At 41.2% G+C, this 26,549-nt stretch overlaps 2 protein-coding genes across 23 annotated transcripts in view; both read left to right on the forward strand.

The window, feature by feature from the left end:
- LOC18436622 (uncharacterized) overlaps nt 1–5,578 on the forward strand; it is a 42,739-nt gene extending 37,161 nt beyond the window's left edge. For 16 of the 22 annotated variants that reach the window (XR_016040769.1, XR_016040770.1, XR_016040766.1 and 13 more), the window contains 2 exons: nt 4,642–4,809; nt 4,920–5,578. Coding sequence is in view for 13 of the 22 variants with exons in the window: in XM_006846850.4 (XP_006846913.1) it covers nt 4,642–4,809; nt 4,920–5,080 (329 nt within the window). In the remaining 9 variants the exon portion in view is untranslated. The remainder of the gene's footprint in view (nt 1–4,641; nt 4,810–4,919) is intronic. The other 6 variants (XM_088846744.1, XM_088846747.1, XM_088846743.1 and 3 more) reach the window with 2 other exon arrangements.
- Nucleotides 5,579–26,093: 20,515 nt separating this feature from the next.
- LOC148780503 (uncharacterized) lies at nt 26,094–26,549 on the forward strand. The gene has a single exon (XM_088847801.1). The coding sequence runs from the start codon at nt 26,094–26,096 to the stop codon at nt 26,547–26,549; it is 456 nt and encodes a 151-aa protein (XP_088703927.1).

The following is a 26,549-nucleotide window of genomic DNA, read 5'->3' on the forward strand; positions in this document are numbered from 1 at the left end:
TGTTTGGGTTGAAGTTCCTCTCGAGTGACCATCTGGTAATGTTGAAATCCCCCCCAAGGCAACGAGATCAAGCTGGTCTCAAAGGAAGGGTGGCAACGAGATCAAGCTGGTCCCAAAGGAAGGGTGGCAACGAGATCAAGCTCGTCCCAAAGGAAGGGTGGCAACGAGATCAAGCTTGTCTCAAAGGAGGGTTCTGTGCGCAGCGGAGTTAGGGCTGTAGATGGCCATGAATTTCCAAGAAAGACCATTCGTGTTCCTTGAAAGGAGTACTGTGACTGAGAACATCCCAATGAGAGAGGACATGAGAGTGTTCAGAAGGGTTCCAGATGACCCAAATGCTTTTGAATGACCCTTCAGCAGGCAAAGACACCCATTGACATGGCCTGCGGCCCCGAACTTGTCTGACCAAGTTGAGGGAGGGGTGGGGTTGTTTGGTTTCGATGATAGCCAAAACGCCAGGGTGATGTTTGGAACAAAGGTCGCGAGCAGCATTGCATTTAAGGGTCTGACCCAGACCACGAGCATTCCAAGAAAGAATCTTCATAAGGGAGTGAGAGGTGTGGGAGGGGCGGTCAGTATAGGAGACCTTCTCAAAGGAGGGTCCAAGAGGAGAGATGAGGGGCTTGGCCTTGAAGGAGGAACAACAGACGATGGTCTGTCATAGTTAATATCAGAAACGAGATTCATCAGTTCCCTATAACCTTTGAATCTCACATTGAGCCTGCTTTAAGCGTCCGCCTGGAGCACAGATGAAAAGGGCCCTCAGGTCCATCATAGGGGAGCCCATGACATTGAGCACTTCCTTGTTGGCCACGGTCTATCCCGTCCACATACTCAGAGTTCACAGTTGAAGCTGATGGGACGGTGGCAGTGCTAGAAGAAGGGGAGGGCGAGCAAGAGAACACCGAGGTTGTGGAATGGGAGGATGCCAAGGGGTAGGTGGAGTTTTGGTCAGGGAGGAGGCGGGGGCGGCTAGGCACAGAGGGGGTGGGATGCAGAGGGCCTGAAGGAATAGCTGGGGGGTTAGGTAGAGGGGCTAGAGGTGGGGGGTTCGGAGGAGTGATGTTAAGGGGATAAGAGCGATAAAGAGCCAGGAGTGAGGCCAGGATTGCGGGGTCCGGAGGTGTGGGGTCATCAGACTCCACCACAATAAACCCATCGGGTTAGGAGGCCACACCATCGGGAAAGGTGTTTGGGATGGTGGTTGAAGAGGTACAAGAGGTTATGTGGGGGGGGGGGGGGGGGGGGGGGGGGGGTGGTGAGTGAGAATGGGGGGGGAAAGGGTCAGGTTGGCCATGAGGGGAAGATACAGGTGAGGGTGAGGGCTCAAGGGGCCGAGGGAGATGAGAGGAGGACATAGGGCAAGAGGAAAGTGGTGGCAGGGATGAATGTTGGTCAACCAGGGTGGGCGGAAGTGAAAGCGAGGATGAGGGGGGACTGCTTAGGTTAACTGGAGGTGGGAGGGGGGTGTTGTCGAAGGGGGGGAAAGAGGGAAAAGGAGGCTGCAGGGAATGGAGGAGGGAAGGGTTAGGGGAGGGAAGGGAGAAGGATGGGGAAGAGATCAAAGCAGAAGGAGAGGGAGGCGTGAAGGGTGAGGAGTAGATAGGGCGTTGTCGAAGGGGGGGAAAGAGGGAAGAGGAGGCTGCAGGGAATGTAGGAGGGAAGGGTTAGGGGAGAGAAGGGTGAAGGATGGGGAAGAGATCAAAGCAGAAGGAGAGGGAGGGGTGAAGGGTGAGGGGGAGATTGGGGCCAAGGTGGGGATCTTAAGGGACAAGGGCAGGGGAGGGGGACAAGTGTCCCCAAATGGATTGGGGGGTGAAGGTGGAATGGACGCCATCCAGCGGGGTGGGAAAAGGGAAGGGAGACAGATGTCCGGGGGGGGGGGGACGAGGAGGAAGAGGGTGGCGGGCAAAGTGGGAAGGGGTGGAGTCTTTGGAAGGTGGGCTTGACGGCGGGCAGGGGATTGCAAAAGGCGAGAAGCCTAGGGAGGGGTGAATGCTGCAAAGGAGGAGTTGCGCTACTCGAGGATGAGGGGAGAGCATGATGAGGAAGACTGACAAGGTCAAAGGGGCCTGCAGGGTTGATAAATGCGGGTGGCTGGGTAGGGTGAGGGGGGGACACGTCAACCAAGATGGCTTTGCTGTGTCTAGAGGGGAGAGGGGGGACACGTCAACCAAGACAGCCTTGCTGTGTTTAGAGGGGAGAGGGGGGGGGCACGTCTTCCATACATCTCCTGGCCAAATACAAATCTGATGATACCTACTTCTCAGATCTCATCATCATCATTATCCGAGTCTTATTCCAATTATTTGGGATCAGCTACACGAATTATATTCTGCCATTCTACTCTATCAAGGTCCATACCCTCAGTCAGGCCACAAATCACCATTTTTTTTCTCATTACGTCCGTTGATGTTCTTGGGGCCTTTCCCTTGGCCCTTTTAAAGCCGTCCGCTTGAACCAAATCACCCTCATATCCGGTGCAATTCCAGGTTGATGTTTCACATGATCAGACCACCTAGGTCATTTTTCTTCATTTTTTCCGCCCTCATTGGAGCCACTCACTTCTCAAATCTATATTCGAACAATGCGTAGCATCAACCAACATGCCCAACATATCATCCAGGCGCGGAATTAGGAAGCAATGTTTGATTGTATTCTAATTAATTACCATGCTGTCCACCGACAGGCCAAGTCCCAACCTCCTTAGGTGTCAATGAAGCCGGGACAGCTCATGGAGTCATGCTTTCTCAAATGAATCCTTTCTGTAAAAGCTCTATAACCTGCCTCTGTAACTCTTTATGTTCTTTTGAGCTTATCCTATATGCTGCTTTCTTCTGTAAGCTAAACCTAGGAACAAGGTCTATTTGACATTGGATGGCCCTAGTGGGTGGTAACTCCTTGGGAACTCATCTGGAATGAGATCACGATAATCCCTCATTAATGATTCTAATTGTAGTGGAACTGAATAAAAATGTGGTGCTCCCCATGTCCATATCTTCTATCGTCAAAATCAGAATGTCCCCCTTTCGCTCCTTGCCCTAAGCTATTCCCACCTTGCTGAGGCACCCTTCTTCAATTTAGCGTGATGCTCCCCCTGTCCACGTCTTCTCTCACCTTCCTCTTCATTCGACTCCTTATTTGGAGCATGGGGTGAAAAGGGTTGTACTCATCTTCTTGGGTAGAAAGATCATTGTTTTTCCCATGAATAATGCCCATGAATTGTTGTGCAAGCCGCTGAACTCGTCTCCTGAGTTCTTCAATCTCTTCATTGCTAGCATCAGGGGGAAGATCTACGAGAGCTCCTCTTCGTTGATACCTTCTTGCTGCCGTGAATTCACTGAAATCACAACCCTAGCAGAATCAGGAAATCCAAGGCTGAAACCACAAATCTTAGCTTGAAATAATCAAGTTCTAGGCTGAAATCAGTAAAACCTGAGGCTGAAATCAGCACTCCCTGTGCTGAATTCAGCAAAGGATAGACTTGATCGAAGATTTCTTCTCTTGTGGATCACAAAACCTCGACTCTGTACCAATTGATGTAGGATTTGATGAAGAAAATAGAAAATTATACAAATCCAAGTAAAAAACAAGCACAAATTGAAAACTTTCCTCCCCATAACCCTAATTAGGGAACAAAAACTTCATGTTTTTTCTCCTTCCAAAGTCACATCAGGGCCCTCTCGACTTTCACCTATTACTTTTTATATCAGGGGCCTCTACTTTTTATCTCTTGATTCATTATGTCAGTCATTAATACCCTTCTCCAAAATAAATATGCCTAAACAGTCCCATATTAAAGTAATGTAAATTAAAAGGGATTGTAGGCTATGAAACCATTTATCTTTAGTAAAAAGAGGTCACAACTAACTCTTGCCATTAGATGTCCAATTGGATGGCTTGGGGTGCATCACAAAGTTCAAGAAATTTTTTGTTGGGCTTTGAGATTAGTCACAAGTACAATTACAACCATCTGATTTTAAATTTGATGGACAAAAATAGTTGTGACCTCCTTGTACTAAAAGTAAATGGTCTCTTTGTGTACTTTTCTAAATTAAAATAACCTAATTTAAAAGGGTGCAGTTTGTATCGAGCTTATGCTCTAAACAATCAAATTAGAGCATACCTTCAAAAAGTGTCGAGAAATGTGGTTTCAATTTTGGAATCTTTGTGATAGCCTTAAAATATATTTTCATAAGTTTAAAGCTTCAAAAATAGTGTAGATCGATAGATCTATGAAAACTTCAAAATCTTGAAAAATGACGGTCCAAAAATGCGTTATAATCAGTGCTTGCTCCTCTTATCAACTAAAGAGATTATCCAATCAGTGCTTGCTCCTCATATTCTTCTCGGTAGCTCGTTTGGGACATGTATCCTCCGAATAGATGCATGCATTAGGGGGAATCTGCTGCTCTAGGAGATGACAGTTTTCGTTAGTCATACTTTGGATGTCATCAGAGAATATTGATGATTGTTAATCTTTCTAAAAATACTAAATAAATTGCTGGGGTTAGATCTGACATGGAACTTATGTGCATTTTCTTTCCAATGTACTGATATTAACCCAATGTATATATTCCCTCACAAACTACCTATTTTTCTCGTCTGCGACATTGTGATGTGCTCTTGTTGTAAGTGCAGGTAATTTCACTAGTACAGAGAGGTGGACAGTGAAGTATGCTGGAGCAGCAGCCATGTACCTCGTCTCGAAGAGGCTGAAGAAGAGGCACAATATCACTGATGAACGTGCTGCACTGTATGAAGCTGCAGAAACATGGGTTGAGGCTCTTAATGGGAGGGATTTCCTTGGTTTGTGCCTCCCCTTCCCTCTTTTCTCTCTCTCTCTCTCTCTCTCTCTCTGCTGCTTGAGGTGTGTGTGTCCCTGTTTGTTTATATTGGTTTTTTTCATAATTACGTAGGGGGCTCCAAGCCTAACTCAGCAGACTTGGCAGTCTTTGGTGTTTTAAGACCTATTCGGTATCTCAGATCTGGCCGAGATATGATTGAAAACACGTGCATTGGAGAGTGGTACATGAGAATGGAATTAGTTGTTGGAGAATCTGCGAGAATCAAAGTTTAAGAAACATTTTGAGTTCTGTTACTTATAGAGTTTGGTCTTTGCTTTTTATTTTCAGCTATTAATTTGCCATCTGTGCATTCATTGATTGAACATAATTCTATAACCGTTATCAGTTATGCAAAGATGACAGGATTAAAAGCCGAGAAATGTGCAATATTAAGAGCCTCTCTAATGAGGAGAAGTTGATGTGGGATATTGGTGTGCACTGATGAAGAAGTTGCTGGTATCTCTTCGCTCAAAAATTTTTATCATCTTGGAAATTACAAGAACTTCCACGTTGCACATGTTGCTCTCTCTTTTTTCCTGAAAAGAAGTTCAATTGTGCGTGGAAGTGTATTCTGACTGTATCTCCAGCAAGACTTGGGGCTTTTCAATAATTCAGTGTGCAGTATCACAGAATTTTTTTAACGGCAACTGAAATCTGTAGCGTCATGATGATGCAATTATCTTGGATTCTTTGACAAGTTTCACTATATTTTTATGGGAAAAGTTTATACAGAGCCAAGACTATAAACAATCAAATTTGAGCTTACCTCAAAAATTTCATTAGAAGAGGTTGTTTTAATGCTCAAATATATTCCAATAGGTCATCTCGACATCAAGATGCATGGACATGAGAAAAAAATAGATTTCAAGCTTTAGAAGTAGTGTATTTTGCAACGCAATTTTGGACCGTTAATTTTCAAGATTTTCAAGTTTCATAAATCTATCGATCTACACTATTTATGAAACTTGAAATTATGAAATTTATTTTAAAGTTGTTGCAAAGATTTTCAATAATGAAACTACATTTCTCGATACTATTTGAAGGTAGGCTCTAATTTGATTGTTTAGAGCCTAGGCTCTATACAAACCGCACCCTATTTTTATTACAATGTATTATTTGTGCTTGTGTAATTTTATGGATTTTCAATTTACAAGGTAGTGCCGTAAGAAAGCTTTGCTGTGTAATGGGATAAAGAAATCGGTGTCTTCTTTCCTTTTCATATTATGAATGCTATTTCGTGGTGATTATGTGCTAGAAAAAGTTACAAATATGTCAGTTGTTTTGGTTGGGAGCGCACCATTGTTGATCGATCAATGTTTGTTTTTGTTTTATTTTTTATTTTTTTGCTGAATTTAATATCTTCCAAATTATGTTGATCTGTTATGGGGAATTATTGTGCCTTGGGACATGGGGAGTCTCCTATATGATAGGTGCAAGAGCTCGCTGTCCACCAGCAGAGGGGTTAATGGGTCAGGCTCGGATCGGGGCCATGCCTGGCCCAAATCTTTTGAATCTAAGCCTGAGTCCAGCCTTACCCCAAACTTGTACCTAAAGGCTAGCCCCGAGCCAGACCCAAATTCTATGGCTAAAGCCCGAGTACGGTCTGAGCAATCCGTGTTCTATGGAAACGGTCTAGTGATGGCCTTCCAAATGCACCACCTCGGCAAGGACATGGGGATGTAAAAAAAGGGATCCTATCAATTTGTTCTTGGATAATAAGCTCATGGATTTAGTTTTACTTTACTTTGGAAAAATAAAAGAAGACTTCCATCTCCAAGCTTATCTCCTCCTTTTTTGTTGTGAAGCAGTGTCCCAATTGGCGTCTTTCCAATTCTAAGAACTTTCATTGTGAACCTTGCTTGGCCATGGCTTCGGTAAAAGTGATAGTAGACTCTTGAATGCCGAACTTGTAATTAAGCTATGGTGCAAAAGCATGGAGAAGAGGTGTAATCTAAAGAAGAAGAAAAAGGGATTAGAGAGAAACCCACGGCTAGGATTTGTGATTTTTGGTTTGGTGGGTTTCCATTTGGGGTTCTCGAGTCCTTCAAAGGTAACAATTGCATGGTCATGGTTGACAATCAGATTATGTTATGCTTCAGTTTGACATGGTTTTTCAGGGCATCCAAAAAAAAGTCCAGGAAACAAACCCACGTCCCCATCTTTTGACTCTCTCACACTTGTCCAAGAAACCCTACAAGTCCCTTCCAGGCGTGTGAGAACTCTCAAACCTTCCACTGAACGGCTCAGGATTTGCACTGTGCGAGATGGAGTGTATAAAGGACGAGTCCAAAGTAAAGAAAACAAAAAAAATTATTTGTAGAAACTCACTTCACATTTTGTTCATAAAATTTACAGCAGCATAGATGGCTGTAAAACGCTCAATCCTCACATACATTTTCTCCAATACTTAAAATAGGATCACTTCATTTGGTCTCTAATATAATTTCCACTCAAAAGGACACTAAGGAGACAAAGGAAATGCAACACAATTTCTCTTGAGCAAAATCTCTCCTCATACACATGATTCATGCATTCTCACCGACACATAAAATATGAACACGTACATGAATTTAATCATCATTCAAATACATAAGTCTAGCAACAATATGCATGCAAAAGTCAATTTAGTGACGTGGGAAGCCAAAACCAAAACTCTCACAGTGCCCGGATGACCACCAGAGACTTATGTACAACCCCTAGAGACTTATGTACAACCCCTGTTATTGTTCTTCCCGATAGCGTAAGCTATAAGAACCTCGATCCAATCGGTGTGAAGCAAGCACCTCAAATACACACACGACACTCTATGGGTGCTCAAACGATAACAAAAACAATAATGGGAATGGGACCTTCTATGAACCACATGTGGGACAAGAGGATGGAGAACTCAACGTGCGGAAGAGAATTAGCATGGGCTTCGGTGTGAGTACAAGGAAATAAGAGCAAGGGTTCCATATTCAACAGGCACACGATATAGGTTGCTCGAGGGATATTTGGATTCGAGAAAGGACGTTTTACTCACTGTTATATCATGGAAATCTCAGAAAATTTCCAGTTGCAAGTGCTTTACAAAATTAGGCCAAAACTATTTTAAGCTGCATAAAGGAGCAAAGCGTATAAGGCAACTAGGCTAGTGATGAAATAAAGACTAAAAGTAATTTTCGTATTAGCAAAGGGACAAGGTTTACGTTGCTGTAAATGTAACTTACAGCAAGCAAAGGGACTTCATACAATGAGGATAATGGTAGTGTCGTGATCTCAAGCTTTGGCTTTGAGAGGACCTCTTACACCATGCATTTAATCTCATAGTTTCTCTCATGGACGTGAGGGATTCAATGGACTCTCCAAGGTGGGGCGTGCCACTTCTCTCTCTCTTTTCAAAGTTAACTTGAGTTATTGTTGGGTTTATGTAGCCATTAAAGGCATTATTAGAGGGAGCTTGTATAAATATTTTATGTTGTAAAACATAAACACAGTAGGAGTGTGATCCTATGTGGATCATACTATACAAATGATGTTTTTTGATACCGTATTGTGCTTGACATGCTAGGTCAGTTGGTTGGGATAAACTCATGTTACCTGAGCATAAAGATTAAATCGATAAGAGTTTTGATGGGTCATTCCTTGATGAGGTCGGAATATGCCCAGATGAGTGAGCCGAGGGACTGTGTGACCCTTGTGTATGATGGTGGCCCTCAGAGACGGGGCTAAAGCTTCATCCATGTACCATCACATGACGCGCACATATGATAGTTGTATCGGGAAGCGAACCACATTTCAGGGTGAAATATGTGTATGTGCGAGAGATTACCCCTATCATGGAGTTGTGGTTGTATCAGGTCTAAATAACATTGATTCGTTTCTAGGAGAGAACCTGAAATCCACAAACTGCGATTACGTCCCCTTGTCTATTGGCTGACTTTGGTGGCCCAATCATGAGCCCCTGTAATGGGCTGTAGGTCATAAGAACCGCTGGGTCAGTTTGAGAAAGCAAGTGTGGACCGTGATCCACAGTAGAAAGTGGAATGCCGCAGTGTTTTATTATTCGTAGATCATATAGATACAAATCCTATCAAAAGTATTTAATTATAATTGTTTTGATGTTATTTAATTTTTAGAATTGTTGTTTGAATTTTTCTTAATATCTAGGTATTTTATTTGTATGATTTAAATTTATAAGAACCAGAGATATTAAATTTTCATTGTTTTAAATATTCAAATAGAATTAATCATTATTTTTTATTTTTAAAAATCAATTTTTTAATATTTTATTATTGCATGGGGGCCATTAGTATATATGAGCTACTATTGCAAGTTGGTGGGGCCTATGAAAGCACGCCCTATCCCCTTATACTTTCTTGTGTGCCCAAGCAAGCTTGAGGATTAAGAAATTGTGTTTTAGAAAGGTTTGATGTTGTAGAGGTTTTGAAATCAAACATGGAAGAAAATAAGAGACTTGTGCATGAAATTGGAATGTATAATATTATAATAGGAAAATATCTCTTTATCCCCTATTTTTAACTTCTATATCTTATGAAACTCGGGAATTGAAAATATTACTTGTGAGCAAAAGGTCTCCATCTTTTTTATCTTACAACCCCCTAAACCTCTTTGACCATAAATTTTTGACCCAAACAAATACTAAAATGACACCCTATTCAAACTCCATCTCTCTCTTTTCATTTCTCGATGAATTTACCAGCTAAGAGGTTTAGCTTGAGCTCGAACACGAGCACATCTTCTTATGTATGAGAGAGAGATGGAGTTTTAGAGAGAGATGGGCTTTGGGTTTTAGAGAGAGATGAAGTTTTAGAGAGAGATGGAGTTTGAGTTTAGGGAGAGAGATGGAGTTTAAAGAGAGACGATGATGTGAGTGTGAGAGATGAAGTTTGGGTTTTAGAGAGAGATGGAGTTTTGAGAGAGAGAGAGAGAGAGAGAGAGAGAGAGAGACGATGATGCGTGAGAGAGATAGAGTTTTAGAGAGAGAGATATAGAGTCATTTAATAAGTTGTTGAGGTCACCAATACATGGTTAAAAGGGTTTAGGGGGTTGGAAGATAAAAAAGATAGAGTCTTTTTGTTTACAAGTAATATGTTCAATTTTTTGGTCTAATGAGATATACAAGTTAAAAATAGGGGATAATAAGATATTTTCCCTATTATAATTGATTATTTTCATAATTAATTTATTGATAAAAAATTAGTTTAAAAAATAGAGGATAAATGTTCTAACACCTTTCATAAGATCATGATGGCTAATCTATGAAATGGATGACTCACATCTCTCACCTTACAAGTCACCCAAGATCAATAGTGCAAATTCAATCTCACTAAGGTGACCAACCATATAGACCTAAGAAACCTTAACCTCATTGAAACACTATAAATAGGGGTCTCTCTACCTTTTTGGGTGCCTCTCTCGCTTCTCTCTCCCACATATCTCATAGAGGGGCACGCCCCAACCAAGTAGTCTCTCTCTCTCCTCTTGTGAAGGGGCATGCTCCACCTAGTCTTGGTGCTCATCGTCTTTCTCTCTCATCTTATATCTCTCTCATGGCTTATGGGTTAAGGGTTTAGTGTTGAGAAGCATGTCTCTTTCATTTAGGTGCTTATGGGGTCAAGAGTTTAGTTTGAGATTTAAGTTTTGCGATAATAGATTGTTCTATTGGAGGTTTGGTCCATATGGTTTCCTATTTTGGAGATTGAGATTGACCTTTGATCCTACGACATTAGAGGTGCTGACTTGGTGTGAGGTGTATTAAGCTCGGTTGAGATAATCGCCAGCATCACCTTTCTTTTGTTTTGCCATACTTATTGTTTTTATCTTTTGTTATTCCCAAGCTTAGTGTTATGGTTTTGATTGATTAATAAAAGAGTGGTTTTAGTGGTGTAAAGTTTTAGATCAAAGTTTTAATTTCTTTATTTCTTTCAATTCAATTTATTGTAATGGACTATTTGTAAGTGATCTAGCAGAAAAAGAAAAAAAAAAAAAAAAATAGAATCCATACACTGAGTTTAGATCACATAAGTCCAACTTTCAGTTATGAGAGAAAAATTTAGGTCAAGTGACCTTTTATATAAGTGGCTCTAAGTGTGGTTTTGGCGATTGAATCTTGGCCTTTAAATGGACAATCCAAGGATTGCGAGGCTCTTGATCCTAGGCTTCCCATCACCCTCTATAGCTGTCGTAGGAGCTGTGAGATGTAATACACCATTATTACCATTTTCCCATAATGACCTCTAAATTTCCCTTTTCTCCATTTTGCCCTGGAAAATCCTGACTTTATGGATGGCCTTTATCACCATTGAATTTTCAAAATAATAGCAACCATCCATCTCTTTATCTCTCTAAAATATTTTTAAAACCTTATACTTTCTTTCTCTTGAAGAATAGTCACATCACTTTTACACATGATGTCATAGAGTGACATAATGTGTAGTTATAAAACCAGTAGGAAATCAACATACATTCAAAGTACATTTGACCTTAAAAAACCATTTGTTGGCTATTTTTTAAAAATATAATTAATATTTAAATGGTGTGGTTTGTATAGAGCCTAGGTTCTAAACCATCAAATTAGAGCCTACCTTCAAAGACTGTCGAGAAATATGGTTTCAATATTGGAAATTTTTATAATAGCATTAAAATATATTTTTATATTTATTTATAATATTTAAGGCTTAAAAAATAGTGTAGATCGACATATCTATGAAAACTTGAAAATTGACGGTTAAAAAATGCGCTACAAATTACGCTATTTCCAAAACTTGAAATCCATTTTTTTTTTATGTCCATGCATCTTGATGTCGAGATGATAGATTTGAAAATATTTGGACATCAAAACAACCTCTTTTAGTGAAATTTTTGAGATATGCTTAAATTTGATTGTTTAGAGCCTCGGCTCTATAAAAACTTTTACCATATCTAAAAAACATATTTCCTAAGCTTACAAGTGCACTAACGCATGTTCACAAAAACCCTAATATGCATATTACACTTATCTAAGATAATGCATCATTCAAACAAGGGCTCCACGCTCCAATGAGGCTGCCCATGTCATCTCCCACATGGGAATGATGTGTCATTCATGTGGGGCCCATGTGGTGTTAGTCTCTCTCTTTTACGTTTTAAAGTGTAGACAATTTAAAATGAGCTCGATATATAACTTTCCATCAAAACAAATCCATTACAGTATATATGTTTGGTGGAGGAGATTGATTTTAAAATGTTTGATGAAATTTGAAAATGACGTATAATTTAGCAATGTAATTTGTAGTACTGTAATTTTTCCAACATGAATATAGGCTCCTATTAATTCAATCTCCTTGTTGTATTTTATGTTTGGACTCTGTGGACCAACTAGAGTTGTTATTTTGTCATTTTGAGTGCAAGAAGCCAAGTTTGGTGGCTGAAAATGGTATAATTTGCTGTGAAATTCATATAATTAGAGCATTGTTGCATAGCAATAAGATTTTTTTTTAAATTGTGCCACTTGGACTTAGCTTAATACACCATCAAGAACCTCATTAGGTCTATCAAACTCACATGGGATACCTCTTCTTTATTTGTTAAAAAATGCTCCAACTTGCCTTAGATTCACTTGGCCACACTGGATTGAGTATCTCTAATAATCCCTCATAAGTTATTTTGTGCTCAGGAATACTCAATTCCTTCGTGTACTCCCACTCAACTGAACTAATAAAGCATCATTCTTGATCAACCCAAGAAATTCATTTACAAGAATATTATAATACATTATACTAATTTTTTAAAATATTTTGTAACAGCCAAAATAAAAACCTCGTGGCATTATTAAGCATCTCTAGAATACTGATCTCCCAAGGTGCCAATCGGTGTGATGTCAATGGTCCTCTCCTAGCCCTACTATTATTCTATTTTGACCTAATTATTTTTTGAGCTCTGCCCAAACACCATTGAATCGTACATGACCATGGGAGAACATGCTAAAATATCAACATAAAGTTTTCACTTCTTGATATTGTCACAAGGTCAATAAACTCTCTCTGATAGTTTTGTTGTCTTACGGTTTGGTGCAAATTTCCCCATATTTTATACAAAGGTCCAACTCTTTCTTGTTTCTTTAGTGTTTTTTGTTTTTTTAGCCCCGGTTCAAAGTTTGTAATATCAGATTGCCATTAATTATTAAATTTTGTTGTTTGTAGGGTTGTTTGCTGGCTTAGAGGCATATTAGGGGTTGGTCCAATGTTTCGAATATCAGACAACCCTATTGTGAGCTATTCCATGATTGGAACATCGGACTGCATGGCTGGTTGGGCCTCGATCTCATCGGGTCGTACGACTGCTTGGAGACCTAGATTTAGGTCCGACTCGAGATCGCTCTCTCGAGACCGCGATGTGTGAGGCACACGTGCGGGTAGATACCAATTAGTGAGAGAGGATTGTGTGGTATGAGGTGTGACTTACCTCACGGTGAGTCTGTGACAGGCTCGAGTGTTTTGCTTGGGTGTCCTCTATGATCACGAAGGAAAGCCCCCTAGCCTGAGGCTGGTTCGACTTTTGCCTCCTTGCTTACACTCTGCAACTCATAAATACACACATATAAGGTTACTAGACAAGTGGGTCAAAAGACCCTAACTTGTCTTTAGAGAGATACGGAAAAAAAAAGAAAAGAAAAAGAATGGGGTGATGCAAGACTGTTTATGAATAAACAAATACGTAAACATGATAGAGTATTTATGGTGGAAGGAATAACGTGGGGGTTTTATGAGAGAAAGAGAGGAAGAGAGAGAGGGGAGGAAGGTGAGAGCGAGAGCGAGTAGGATAGAGATAAAAGGGAGGGGAGAGAAACAGAGAAGAGGGGGAGAGAAGGAGAAGGAGAGAAGAGAGAGAAGAGAGAGAGAAGAGAGAGAAAGAGAGGGGGAGAAAGAGAGGAGAGAAGGGGAAGATGAGAAGAGGGCATGTCGATTTGGGCGAGAGAGAGAGGGAGAGGGAAGAGAGAGAAAAAACATAGGTTGACCGCTTAGCCGCCGATTCCGTTGGTCGTGAGGGAGAAAGAGAGATAGAGAGAAAGAGGAGAAGATAAAGATAGAGAGAGGAGGAGCAAAGTGAGAGCGGGATGGCGGCTTAACCGCCTGTTCAGTTGACTATGATAGAGCAAGAGGAAGAGAGAGGAGAGTAGGAAGGAGAGAGAAAGAGAGAAAAGAGAAGAGAAAAGAGAGAAGAGAAAGAAGAGGACAGGAGAAGAAGACAGAGAGGAGAGAGAAGAGAAAGAAGAAGAGAGGAGGAGGGAGAGAGAAGGAAGAAATAGAGAGAAGAGAAAGAAGAAGAGAGGAGGAGGGAGAGAGAAGGGAAGAAATAGAGAGAGGAGAGAAGAGAGAGAGAGAAAGAAGAGGAGGGAGATAAATAGAGAAAAAGAGAGAAGAGGAGGTGGGCCACTGGTCCAGTTGATCGTGAGAGAACGAGAGGGAGAGAGAGGAGAGAAGGGAGAAGAGAGGGGAAGGAGAGAGAGAAGAGAAAAAAAGAAGGCAAGCTGATGGCTTAGCCTCCAGTCAGGTTAGTTGTGAGGAAGGAGAGAGAAAGAGAAAGAAAGAAGAAGAGGGAGAAATAGAGAAGAGAGGTCGGATCGACAGCTTAGCCGCTGATCTAGTTGACCGTGAGAGAACGAGAGGGAGAGAAGAAAGAAGGGAGGAGAGAGGAGAAAGAAGGAAGAGAAAAGAGAAGAGAAAGAAGAGGAGAGGAGAAGAAGAGAGGGAAGAGAAGAGAAGAAGAGGGAGAAAGAGAAAAGAGAGCGAGCCGATGAATTAGCCACCAGTCCAGTTAACCGTTAGAGAACAGAGGAAGAGAGAGGAGACAAGGGAGGAGAGAGTAGAATGAGAAATAGAGAAGAAAACAGAAAAGAGAAAGAAGAGGAGAAGAGAAGAAGAGAGAGAAAAGCGAGAGGAGAGAGAAAAAAGAGAAAAGAGAAGAGAAAGAAGAGGGGCGGAGAAGAAGAGAGAGATAAGAGAAGAGAGAGAAAGAGAAAGAAAGAGAAAGAGAGAGATAGAGATAGAGAGAAAAGCAGAAAAGAGAAGGCAGGCTTGCGACTTAGACGGCGGTCCGGTTGGTCGTTAGGAAGAGGGAGATATAAAGAGAAAGAGGAGAAGAAAGAGAGAAAGAAAGAAGAGAGAGAAGAGAAGAGAGAGAAAAGAAGAGAGAGAAGAAAGAGAGAGAAAGAAAAGGGGTGAGAAGAGAGGAGAAAGAAAGAAAGATGATAAGTGAAGAAAGAGAGAGAAAAAAAGAATGGGAGAGAGAAAAGAGAGGGAGAGAAAAAGAGAAAAGAGAGGGGGGACCGTGAGAGAGCGAGAGGGAGAGAGAAGACAAAAAGAAGGAGAGGAGAATGAAAGAGGAGAAAGGAGAAAGGAGAAAGAGAGAGAAAAGAAGGAAGAGAGAGGAGGAGCTTAGCTGCCGGCTTGGTTGGCCTTAACGGAGAGGGAGAGATAGAAAGAAAGGGGAGGAGAGAAGAGGAGAGAGAAAAGAAAAGAAAAGAGAGAAAAGATGAGAGGAGAAGAAGAAAGAGAGAAGAGAGAAGAGTAAGAAGAGGAGAGGAGAGGAAGAAAGAGAAGAGAAAGAAGAAAGAGAAAGAGAAGAGAGGAGAAAGGGAGAAGAGAGGGCAGGCCGGTAGCTTAGCCGCCGGTTTGGTTGATCGTGAGGGACAGGGAGAGATAGAGAGAAAGAAGAGGAGAGAAGAAAGAGAGAGAAAAAGAAAGAAGAAAGAGAGGGAGAAAGGGTGAGGAGAGAGAGAAAGGGGAGAGAAGAGAAAGAAGAAAAGGAAAGAAAAGAGAAGAGAAACGGAGAAGAGAGGGCTGGTTGGCGGCTTAGTTGTCGGTCCGGTTGGTCATGAGGGATAATGAGAGATAGAGAGAAAGAGGAGAGAAGAAGGAGAGAGAAAGAGAAAGAAGAGAGAGAGAAAGGGAGAAGAGAAGGAGAGATAGAGAGAAAGAGAAGGAGAGAAGAAAGAGAGAAAGAGAAATAAAGGGAGAAGAGAAGGCGGGCCGACGGCTTGGCCACCGGTCCGATTGACCGTGAGAGAACGAGAGGGAGAGAGAGGAGAGAAGAGGAAAGCGAAGAGAGGAGAAAGAGAGAGAGGGAGAGAGGGGAGAGAAGAAAGAGAGGGAAAGGAGAGAAAAAAGAAGAGGAAGAGAGAGAAAAGCAAAGAGACAAAGAGAAAAGAAAAGAGAAGAGAGGAAGAATAGAGAGAAGAGAAGGAAGAGAGAGGAGGGGAAGAGAGAGGAGAAGGAGAGAGAAAAGAGACGAGAAAGAAGAGGAGAGTAGAAGAAGAGAGGGAAGAGAAGAGAGAGAAAGATAATGAAAGAGAAGTCGAGCCAACGACTTAGTCGCTAGCCCGATTAGTCATAGGAGAGAGTGAGAAAGAAAGAGCGAGAAGATAGAGAAAGAGAAAGAGGAGAAAGAAAGAGAAAGAGAAAAAGAGAGGTGAAAGGGAGAAGAGAGAGAAAGAAAGAAGAACAGAGAAAAGAAAAGGAAAGAGAAGAGAGGAGGAAGAGAGAGAGGGAGAGATAAAAGAGAGGAGGAAGAGAGAAAAGAAGAGGAAGAGATACAAAAGAAGACAGAGAGAGAAGAGAGAAGAGAAAAGAAAAGAGATGAGGAAGAGAGAAAGGGAGAGAGAGAAGTGAATGAAGAGAGAGGAGGGAGAGAGAGAAAGATACATGAAGAGGGAGAAAAGAAGAAAGAGAATGAGAGAAGAGGAGTAAGAGAGAGACACAATGAAAGAGAAGGGAGGAGAAAGAAAGAGAGAGAGAGAAAGGGAAAAAGAGAAGGTAGGCCAGTGGCTTAGCTGCTGGCCCGATTGACTGTGAAGAGAGAGTGATAAAAAAGAGAGAAAGAGGGATAGAGAAATTGGGCCAGTGGCCGTTGATTCGGTTGGCCGTGGGAGAGAGTGAGAGAGAAAGAGAGGAGAGAGATGAGAGAAAGAGAAAAAGAGAAGAGAAAGAGGAAAAAGAGAGAGAAAAAGAAGAAGAGAAGAGAAAAGGAGAAAGGGAGAAGAGAGATAAAGAAAGAAGAAAAGAGAGAAGAAAATGAAAGAGAAGAGAGGAGGAAGAGAGAACAGAAGGAAGAGAGGAGGGAGAGAGAAAGGAAGAGGAAGTGAGAGAAACGAAGAGAGATAAGTAAACCACTGACCTGGTTGACCATAAGGGTCGTAAGGGAGAGGGAGAGATAGAGAGAAAGGGAAGGAGAGAGAGGAGAGAAAAGGGAAGAGAGAGAAGATGAGAGAAGAAAAAGAAAGAGAGAAGAGAATTGAAATGAGGAAGAAGAGAAGAGGAAAGGAAGAGAGAGAGGGAGAAAGAAGAAAAGGAAAGAGGAGAGGAGAAAAGGAGAAGAGGGGGCAGGTCGATGGCTTAGCTGTCTGTCCGATTGGTCGTGAGGGAGAGGGAGAGATAGAGAAAAGAAGGAGAGAAAGAGAAAAAAGAACGAGAGAGAGAGAAAGGGAGCCGGTTGACTGTGAGAGAATGAGAGGGAGAGAGATGAGAGAATGGAGGAGAGAGGAGAAGGAGAGAGAGAAGAGAAGAGAGAAAAGAGGAGAAAGAGAGAGAGAGAGAGGGGAGAGGAGGAAGAGAGAAAGGAAGAGAAAAGAAGAGAGAGAGAAGAGCGGAGGAAGAGAGAGAGGGAGAGAAGAGAAGGAAGAGAGAGGGAGAGAGAAAGATAGAGGAAGAGGGATAAAAAGAAGAGAGAGAATGAGAGAAGAGGAGAAAGAGAGAGAAGTAAAGAGAAGGGAAGAGAAAAAAAGAGAAAGAGAGAGAAAGGGAGAAAGAGAAGGTGGGTCAGCGGCTTAGCCACCGGTTCGGTTGGCCGTGAAGAGAGAGTGAGAAAGAAAGAGAGAAAGAGGGGCAGAGAAGTCAGGCCAGAAGCTTAGCCACCAGCCCGATTGACCGTGGGAGAGAGTGAGAGAGTGAGAAAGAAAGAGAGAGGAGAGAGAGAGAAGAGAGGAGAAAGAGATCCCCTTGAAACTTAGGGCCAAATCTCATTAATTTCCCCTCCTTTTGAACTTAGGGTTACAAATGCTTATATAGAGATCCCCTTGAAACAAGGGTGGATGCTAAAAAATAACTAAAATTGTTAGAACATACAATTTTCATGAATTAAATTTGAATCCTGTTTTTTAAGAAAAATGGTCATTTTGCCCCTACCCACAATCTTCCAAATGACAAGATGGTCCCCAAAAAGTGGCCATGAACGACGATGATCTTTCGGGGTTCGTTTTGGGTCCTTCCGATGATTTTTCAGTGAAAAGAATGCCACGAACATGACGGTCTCCACGAGGTGATCGTTTTGACATATCTTTTGATCCTCGAATTGAAGCATTGAGTTCTCGGCAAAATTCGTCAAAAGATGATCAATGTGCAATCTTAGATCTCGGATCATGGTTGTTCTTTACCGGTTTTGATCAATCTTTTTATCGTGGAATGACGAGGAAGTCGTCAAGATAGTTTGGTGATGAGAATGGCTTGATTTGGTGTCCAAATCGCCACTTGCCGAATTGGGGAACTTGCCGGAATTTGGATTCCGGTCACTGGAAAATGCTTCTTTTGCTACTTTAAAATACAACCCTTCTAGTCATTCATCATGTGTGATGCTTAGCTTGAATCGAAGCTCTCGACCTCATGGCCGTAACGGGCCCAACTTCAAGCCAATCCGATGTCGAGGCTTCATGTTGTGGCCATTTGATTGAAGGGATCTTCTTCTTTTAAAAATATGCAATACATGAGTTTTCTTAAGCAAATTCTCTCTAATATTTCTCTCATCTCGGGTCACCTCATGGGTTGTGCCATATATCAAAACGTGCACGTCAACGAGACGATGATCCTCGTGAAATTTAAGCTTGATCTGGCTTAAACACTTTCCTTATATGGAAACTGGTTCATCGAGGGTGTACCAGAATAGCGTGTAACCTACCGTTTTGGGTAAGTTAGCCATAGAATGGTCTAAAAGTGTCTGAATGAGCTGATATTTTATATCTGAGGGTTTTTAGACCTTCTGAATCCAATGGAAGTGGTCTGGTATTCATATGAAGTGACATGTGATAGGGTTATAGTTATAAGGTGCATTTCTAGCATGTTAGAGGCCAAATCTGAAAAAAGATTTTGTCTCTGATCCACCTTAACGTCGTCAGATCACGGTGAAACTTGGTGGGTGTTCTTAAGGGGCCATGGGCTACCTCCACATGCTTTTTGGCACCAATATATTGCATTTCAAAAATGTGCACCACATTAGGGTTTATTTCAATAGTACTTCCATGATCTGTTAGGATATGGATATCTCATGTTAGTATTGATATACTTGATTATGGATACATATCAGTATGCCTCTTGATAAGATTACGATATGTATTATACTAATGCATATCATCTTTATGGATACATATTAATATACTTGATTATGAATACATATCAATATGCCTCTTGATAAGATTAGGATATATATCATACGGATGCATATCATCTGTATGGATACATATCTCTTGATAAGATTAGGTGGTGTCTATCCATAATTATTGGTATTTATCTTTAACTGTTACTGGCTTTATATTTATATAGAGTTTTGTATATTCTTGATCAAGTAATTTAATAGAGTTTTCTACAGTATTTTGAAATAATCTTCCATGGGGGCCTGAGGTCCAAATATATAAAAATACAGTTTATAACATGGTATCAAAGCCATATCAATTCTGTCTTTGCCTGAGTTTTTTTTCAATCAATGCTTCGCCGATCGTTGATTTTTTTCTTATGGCCGATTGGAGTTCTCTGCTGTTGGTTTCCCAATCGTTGACTTCTTCGGTAAATTAATGTAGAGATCATTACCTTTTGTTTCCTCCAGCCAGATCTGAAGTCACCATAGCCCTATTTCACCAACCATAGTTATGATCTAGGGTCGAAAACATAGTCTTTCTCTCTCTCTCTCTCTCGAAGAATCAGTGCAAAATGTCTTTTAACTCTCAACTTCTCTAAATTTGACCCTAATTTTATGCAAATTTCTCTGAGAAATCATTAATACATAAGACCCATTTCTTGAAAACTGTAACGACCCAGACTTTCTTAGACAAAAAGTACGCACGGCGGTGAAGAGAGAAGAAGAGAACGTCTGCATGGCGGTGAAAGAGAGAAGAAGAGAAAGTGTGGACGACGGTGAGAGAGAAAGTAAGAGAAAGTGCGCACGATAGTGAAAGAGAGAAGAAGAGAAATTGCGCACGGCGATGAGAGAGAGAAGAATAGAAAGTACACATGGCAGTGAAAGAGAGAAGAAGAGAAAATGCGCACGACGGTGAAAGAGAGAAGAAGAGAAAGTATGTATGGTGGTAAGAGAGAAGACGAAGAGAGTGAGCGCGCGGCAGTGAGAAAGAAGTAAAAAAGAGTGCCGCTGTGCGCGATGCTGCTGAGCCTGTGCATGGCCCATGGATGCTACCTACTTGCTGCATGCTGCCACAATTGCCAAGTGTCAATCTACATGCCACTGAACTACCACATAGAAACCCCAAGCTGCCACCTCACACTTTTTGGCTACATAAGCCTCTCTCTCTTTCCCTCAGACCAAGTTCTCACTCTTACAAGCCAAAAACACTTAGCATTTGTAGCCCCCTTTCTAACCTTTGTTGGAGCCCAAATTGAGGAGCTTGAGAAGTGAGTTGTGGGAGGGAATCTGGGAACTCCATTTCACACAAAAGGTAGTGGGTCAACTATCTTGTAGGTCATTAAGTATGTATTTAGCAAGAATTAAGTATAAGAATGAGCATGAGTAAATGCATGAATAGTGGATGTATGTGTACACTATTATACCATGATTTCCAGCACTTTAGCTTACCTTTGCATGCCCAAAATGAGTATCAAATCTTCTTTGCTTTCCATGTAAAACCTGTGATAAAGTGTTTATATGTATCTAATAGCCAATAAGAAAGGTTTTATGTTAAGATGTAGTATAATTTGGGATTAATTGGTTGTCATTTTGAATAAGGCTACAACTGCACTGTAATTTCCAGGATGGTTCTATATTTTTGTAATTTACTTTTGATCTATAAAATGAAGTCCAAATGGCCTCAAATCACTGTCATTGGAAAGATATATGTATCTACTAAAATGTTCATGTTTGAATATTGCTCAAATTCTCTATGCATGAAGTGTTATGCTTAAAATGTGCCAGTAGGTCACTATTGGCAGATTTAGTAAAATTTCAGAACTAATGTCTCTGTTATCATGAATTTTAACTGACAAAATGGAGTAGTTTTTCTTCTAGATCACTGCCATTTGAAAGATCTATGAGCATGCTTGAAATAACATGTTGAACATATTTCGAAATTCCTATTAAATTGAGAGTTATTCATTCATTTGTAAAATATGTCACTGTAGACAAATATCATAAAATCCAAAACCATTACTTTGGTTGTCACGAACTTTTGAATGCCCAAATGGAGTCCAAATGTTCTCAAACTACCATTGTTTGAAATATACATGTTTTTAATTGAAATTTTGATGAGAAACACTTCAAAATGCTTTATGGATTGAAAGTTATAATTGTGCTAAATGGAACATGTCATTGTCCCAACTGCACAACAGGTTTTAGATGAGATGCCTCCCTTCTAATGGACTTTTGAATGGCCAATCGGGGTTCAAAAAATTTCAAACCACCCCCATTTGGAAGATATGTGTGTCTAGTATAAAATTATTTTTGGAACCGTTTCTGAATTCTTAATGGATCGAATATTATGACCCTGTTTTTGACTGGACATCATTGTCTGAAATTACAGGAAAATGTGATACTGTGATACTTAAAATATGATATTGTGATACGGTGTCACTGATTAATACTGTGATTCTGTTATATTGAAACTGTTATATGTGCCATGACCACTACACAATGGGTCTTCCATTGGTAGTGGATACTGTGATTCTGTTAGATGTGATTCTATTATATGTGCCATGACCGCTATGCAATGGGTCCTCCATTGGTAGTGGATACTGTGATTCTGTTATATGTGATTCTGTTGTATGTGCCATTACAACTACACAATAAGTCCTCCATTGATAGTGGATATCGTGATTCTGTTATATGTGTCATGACTGTTACGCAATGGGTCCTCCGTTGGTAGTGGATATTGTGATTCTGTTATATGTCCCATGACCGCTACGCAATGGGTCCTCCATTGGTAGTGGATACTGTGATTCCGTTATATGTGAGAATGTTATATGTGCCCTGAACGCTACGCAATGGTCCTACATTGATAGTTGGATTTGTGATTCTGCTATACCGAAAATTGGTATTTGTGATATGATCACCTCACAATGGGTCCCCCATTGCTAGTTGGGTATATTGTACCTCGACTCCTATGATAGGAGTGGAGTCGAGGAGTGACTGTGAATAACAGGATAGGCGCACCCCCCAAATTGTTATGGGCACTACGCATTTGGCCCTTTAATGGTAATGTAATGCCCTCTCATCTGAAGGCATAAGGAGAGGACTGTGTCTAGCAAGGCCTCAGCCTATCGAAAACCCCAAAGCGCGTTAGGGATTGTATGCGTGAGTAAGGATATTACGAAATGGAACTTGCATTTGTTATTGTCCTCCCTCCTGAATAAGAATAGAAGTTCCATGTTATAGGATTGACTTAGCTTGATCGATGTGGTTTCTAGTTCGGGAGAAAATAGATCTGTTCTGCTTGATTGAATTAGGCATTCGGTGTGAACATCTGACTTTAACTGTAATAAGCATTGATGTAGCTGTCATCTCAAGAACAATAGATACTCTGATATCTAAATAATACTCTCTTTATATACGATATATATATATATATATATATATATATATATATATATATATATATATATTCTGATGCACGATCCTACCTTGTGATGCCAGTATGATTTCTGATGAACCATAGACCATGTTATTATATATATGCATGTAGGTGGGAAGGTAAGGGTAGTGATCTACTTACTGGGCTTTTAGCTCATTCTTCTTATTTTTCCACCTGTGTAGAGTGATAACTGACCTTTCTTGAGGGGGCAACTGGACAGTGGTAGCAGGTGGCTGAAGGTCGGGACTGATCAAGGAAATTTTTTATAGTAGGTGTCGAGTGGCGGTGCCACAACATTGTTTTGTTGTAATAATGTCTTGTTATTGTCAGGTCGGTAGTGCCTTGGACAGAATTGTAGAGAACCCTTAGAGATTTTATATGTACATAATGGTTTTAATTTGTGCGGTATTATGTTGCTTGATGAATAAGTTTTTATTTCTTTCTTGGTTTGCTTTGATTCTACATTTCTAAATGCGTTGACCTACTCCCACCTGAGTGACGTTCTCGAACTCTGGTCGTGATCCTGCACTCTGTCGTCCTTCAGCTGGGACGGCAGGGGTCAGGGGATGGGGTCGTGACAGTTATGATATCAAAGCAGTCAGGATAGGATTCTTGGCCTAGAGAGTCTTAGGAGTATGTCTAGAAGGGTCTTGATTAGGTTAGTAATTGGGTGCTCTTGTTTTAAGTCAAGATGCTGAGGACTAGTGTTAATAATGCGAGCTTCAGCAATGAGAATACAAAAGCCCTCTGTGAATTCTTTAAGACCTTAGGGACCATGACCCAAATGATGAAAGACAGCATGCCGGCTTCGGCTACTCTTGCCCTTGAATTGACTGACAGTGGGTTGATAGAAATATTTAAGAGGCTAGCACGTCCGATGTTCTTGAGGCACGAGGGAGTGGAGAAAGCGGAACGGTGGAGGAGACAAGTGGAGAACATTTTTGATGTGTTACACTGTACTAATGAGCAAAAGGTTAGGCTGGGAATAGTCATGTTAGAAGGAGATGTTGAGCACTGGTGGGGCTTAGTAAAGCAATCATGGGAAGAGTCATGGACAAAAGTAAGCTGGGGAAATTTTCTAGAAGCATTCAATGAGAAGTACTTCCCTGATTCTTTACGAGAAAGAAAGGACATGGAGTTCATTGAGCTACAACAAGGAAACCTGTCAATGGAACAGTATGCAGCCAAGTTTGCTAAGCTGTCAAGATATGCGCCACACATCATTAATACCAAGGCACGGAAAGAGAACAAGTTTGAGAGAGGCCTCAGACTCGATATAAGGGGAAGGGTGACATCGAAAAACCTCAAAACCTTCTCCCTTTTGGTAGACCTTGCCATGAAAATTGAGAGGGACAGACAAGAGTCCTGGTTAAGAAAAGAGGAAAGACTAGGGCCAGCCCAATTTGGGAACCTTGGGAGGAAGACTTGACTACCTCCAAGGAGAAGTTTCAGGGAAAGAGATAACCAAAGGAATAAGAAGATTCAGAAGACCTTTCCGAGCGACATAAGGGAGAACCAGCGCCCGACGTGCCCATACTGTGGGAAGGACAATCACTTTGCGACTGACTGCTGAAGAAGGGCAGGAGCATGTTTCAGATGTGGTAATCCTGGCCACCTGATCAAAGACTGTCTGGTCAAGGGACCACAACACCGACCGAAGACTCAAGGTCGAGTATTTGCTCTCACAGAACAAGAAGCCAAGGCGTCTGCCTCTGTAATATGAGGTACGCTTTTTGTTTGTGCCATGGAAGCTAAAATTCTGATTGACCCTGGATCTTCGTACTCCTTTGTTGCACCTCACTTTGCATGCCACATGAATGATAGACCTGCACTTCTTGATTGGATTTTGGTAGTATGCACCTATGGGGGAATCTTTAGAAACAAATATTGGTTACAAACACTATGGAGTCTTGCTTGAAGGATGTGTCTTACCTATAGACTCGATGTTGTTAGAAATTCAAGATTTTGATGTTATTTTGGGCATGGATTGGTTGTCCACACATTATACTACAGTAAATTGCTATGATAAAACTATAATATTTAGGAGCTCAAATCAGCCTGAGTTGAACTTTGTGGGTATTAATGATGGTTACCCTATGCACCTTATTTTGGCCCTTCGGGATTCTCACCTGTTGGCCAAAAGATATGTTGGGTATTTGGCGTATGTAGTAGAGAATCAGGATGTTCAATCCAAGTTAGAAGAGATCTCAGTGGTGAGGGAATATTCTGAAGTTTTTCCTGAGGAGTTGACCTCTTTGCCTCCAGTCAAGGAGGTAGAATTTGAGATATATGTGGTTCCAGACACCGTTCCCATCTCTAAAACCCCTTATAGGATGGCCCGAGCCGAATTAAAGGAACTAAAAGAACAACTGCAAGAGTTGTTGGAAAAGCGGTTCATTCGACCCAGTGTGTCACCTTGGGGTGCACCGGTCCGATTTGTGAAAAAGAAAGATGAGTCTTTAAGGCTTTGTATAGATTATATACAGCTGAACCAAGGCACTGTGAAGAATAAATACCCCTTGCCTAGAATTGATGACCTTTTTGACCAACTTCAAGGGGCCCAAGTGTTTTCTAAAATTGACCTTCGGTCAGGCTATCATCAACTGTAGGTCAAGGGAGAAGATGTCCCCAAAACCACATTCAAAACCCGGTTTGGACACTATGAATTCTTGGTAATGCCATTGGGGTTGACCAATGCTCCGATTGTCTTTATGGATTTGATGAATAGAGTTTTTAGACCCTTTCTAGATGATTTTGTGGTGGTTTTTATAGATAATATTTTAGTATATTCAAGGAACCTGGAAGAGCATGGGCAGCACTTAAGAATGGTCCTCCAGACTCCAAAGATAGAGAAGTTGTACGCTCAATTAGGGAAGAGTGAATTTTGGCTTTCGAGCATGTCCTTCCTTTAGCACGTTGTATCCAAGGATGGAGTCATCGTTGACCTTATAAAATTGAAGCTATACTTCAGTGGGGAAGACAGACAAATGTGACTGAGGTCCGCAGTTTTCCAAGACTGGCAGGATATTATAGGTGCTTCGTAGAAGGGTTCTCAAAGATAACGCTCCCCCTGACTTGCTTAACTCAGAAAGAAGTGAAGTTTGTGTGGACAGATGATTGTGAAATAAGTTTTCAAGAACTAAAGAACAGACTGACCACGGCCCAGATACTGGCCTTACCCGAAGGGAACGAGGATTTTGTAGTTTATACTGACGCCTCTCATAAAGGGCTTCGATGTGTGCTGATGCAGCGAGGGAAAGTCATAGCGTATGCCTCCAGATAGTTAAAGTCGTATGAGCAAAATTACCCAACTCATGGATGTAGTGTTTTCCATGAAAATCTGGAGACATTACCTCTATGGGGCCTAGTTTAAGATATTTACAGATCATAAGAGCCTCAGGTATCTATTTTCTCAAAAGGAGTTAAATATGAGGCACAGAAGATGGATGGACCTACTGAATGATTATGATTGTATCATTGATTACCAACTGGGTAAGACCAATGTAGTAGCAAATGCTTTGAGCCTAAAGCTCGTGGTATCAATTGCACATCTAATGATTCGAGAAATGAAACTATTAGAAGATGCAGTGGAGTGGCACCCAACCCTGCCCCTTAGTGATGGGGTAGGAATGACTGCTTGTATGAGGATGGAGCCTCGACTCTTTCAACAGATTCGAATGGCACAAAAAGAAGATCCCCAACTCATGAAAATCCTAGAAGAAATAAAGCTGAGTAGAAAGGATGATTTCTTTGTGAGCAGTGATGATCTGTTAAGATTTAAAGATCGGATATGTGTGCCGAATGATGAGAGTGTGAAGCGGGCTATTTTGGAGGAAGTACACTACTCCCGTTATACTGCAGTACTAAGATGTATCAAGACCTGA

Source organism: Amborella trichopoda, chromosome 9, assembly GCF_054954075.1.
Source record: "Amborella trichopoda isolate Santa Cruz 75 chromosome 9, AtrichopodaSantaCruz75HAP2 v2.0, whole genome shotgun sequence".
Taxonomy (NCBI): domain Eukaryota; kingdom Viridiplantae; phylum Streptophyta; class Magnoliopsida; order Amborellales; family Amborellaceae; genus Amborella; species Amborella trichopoda.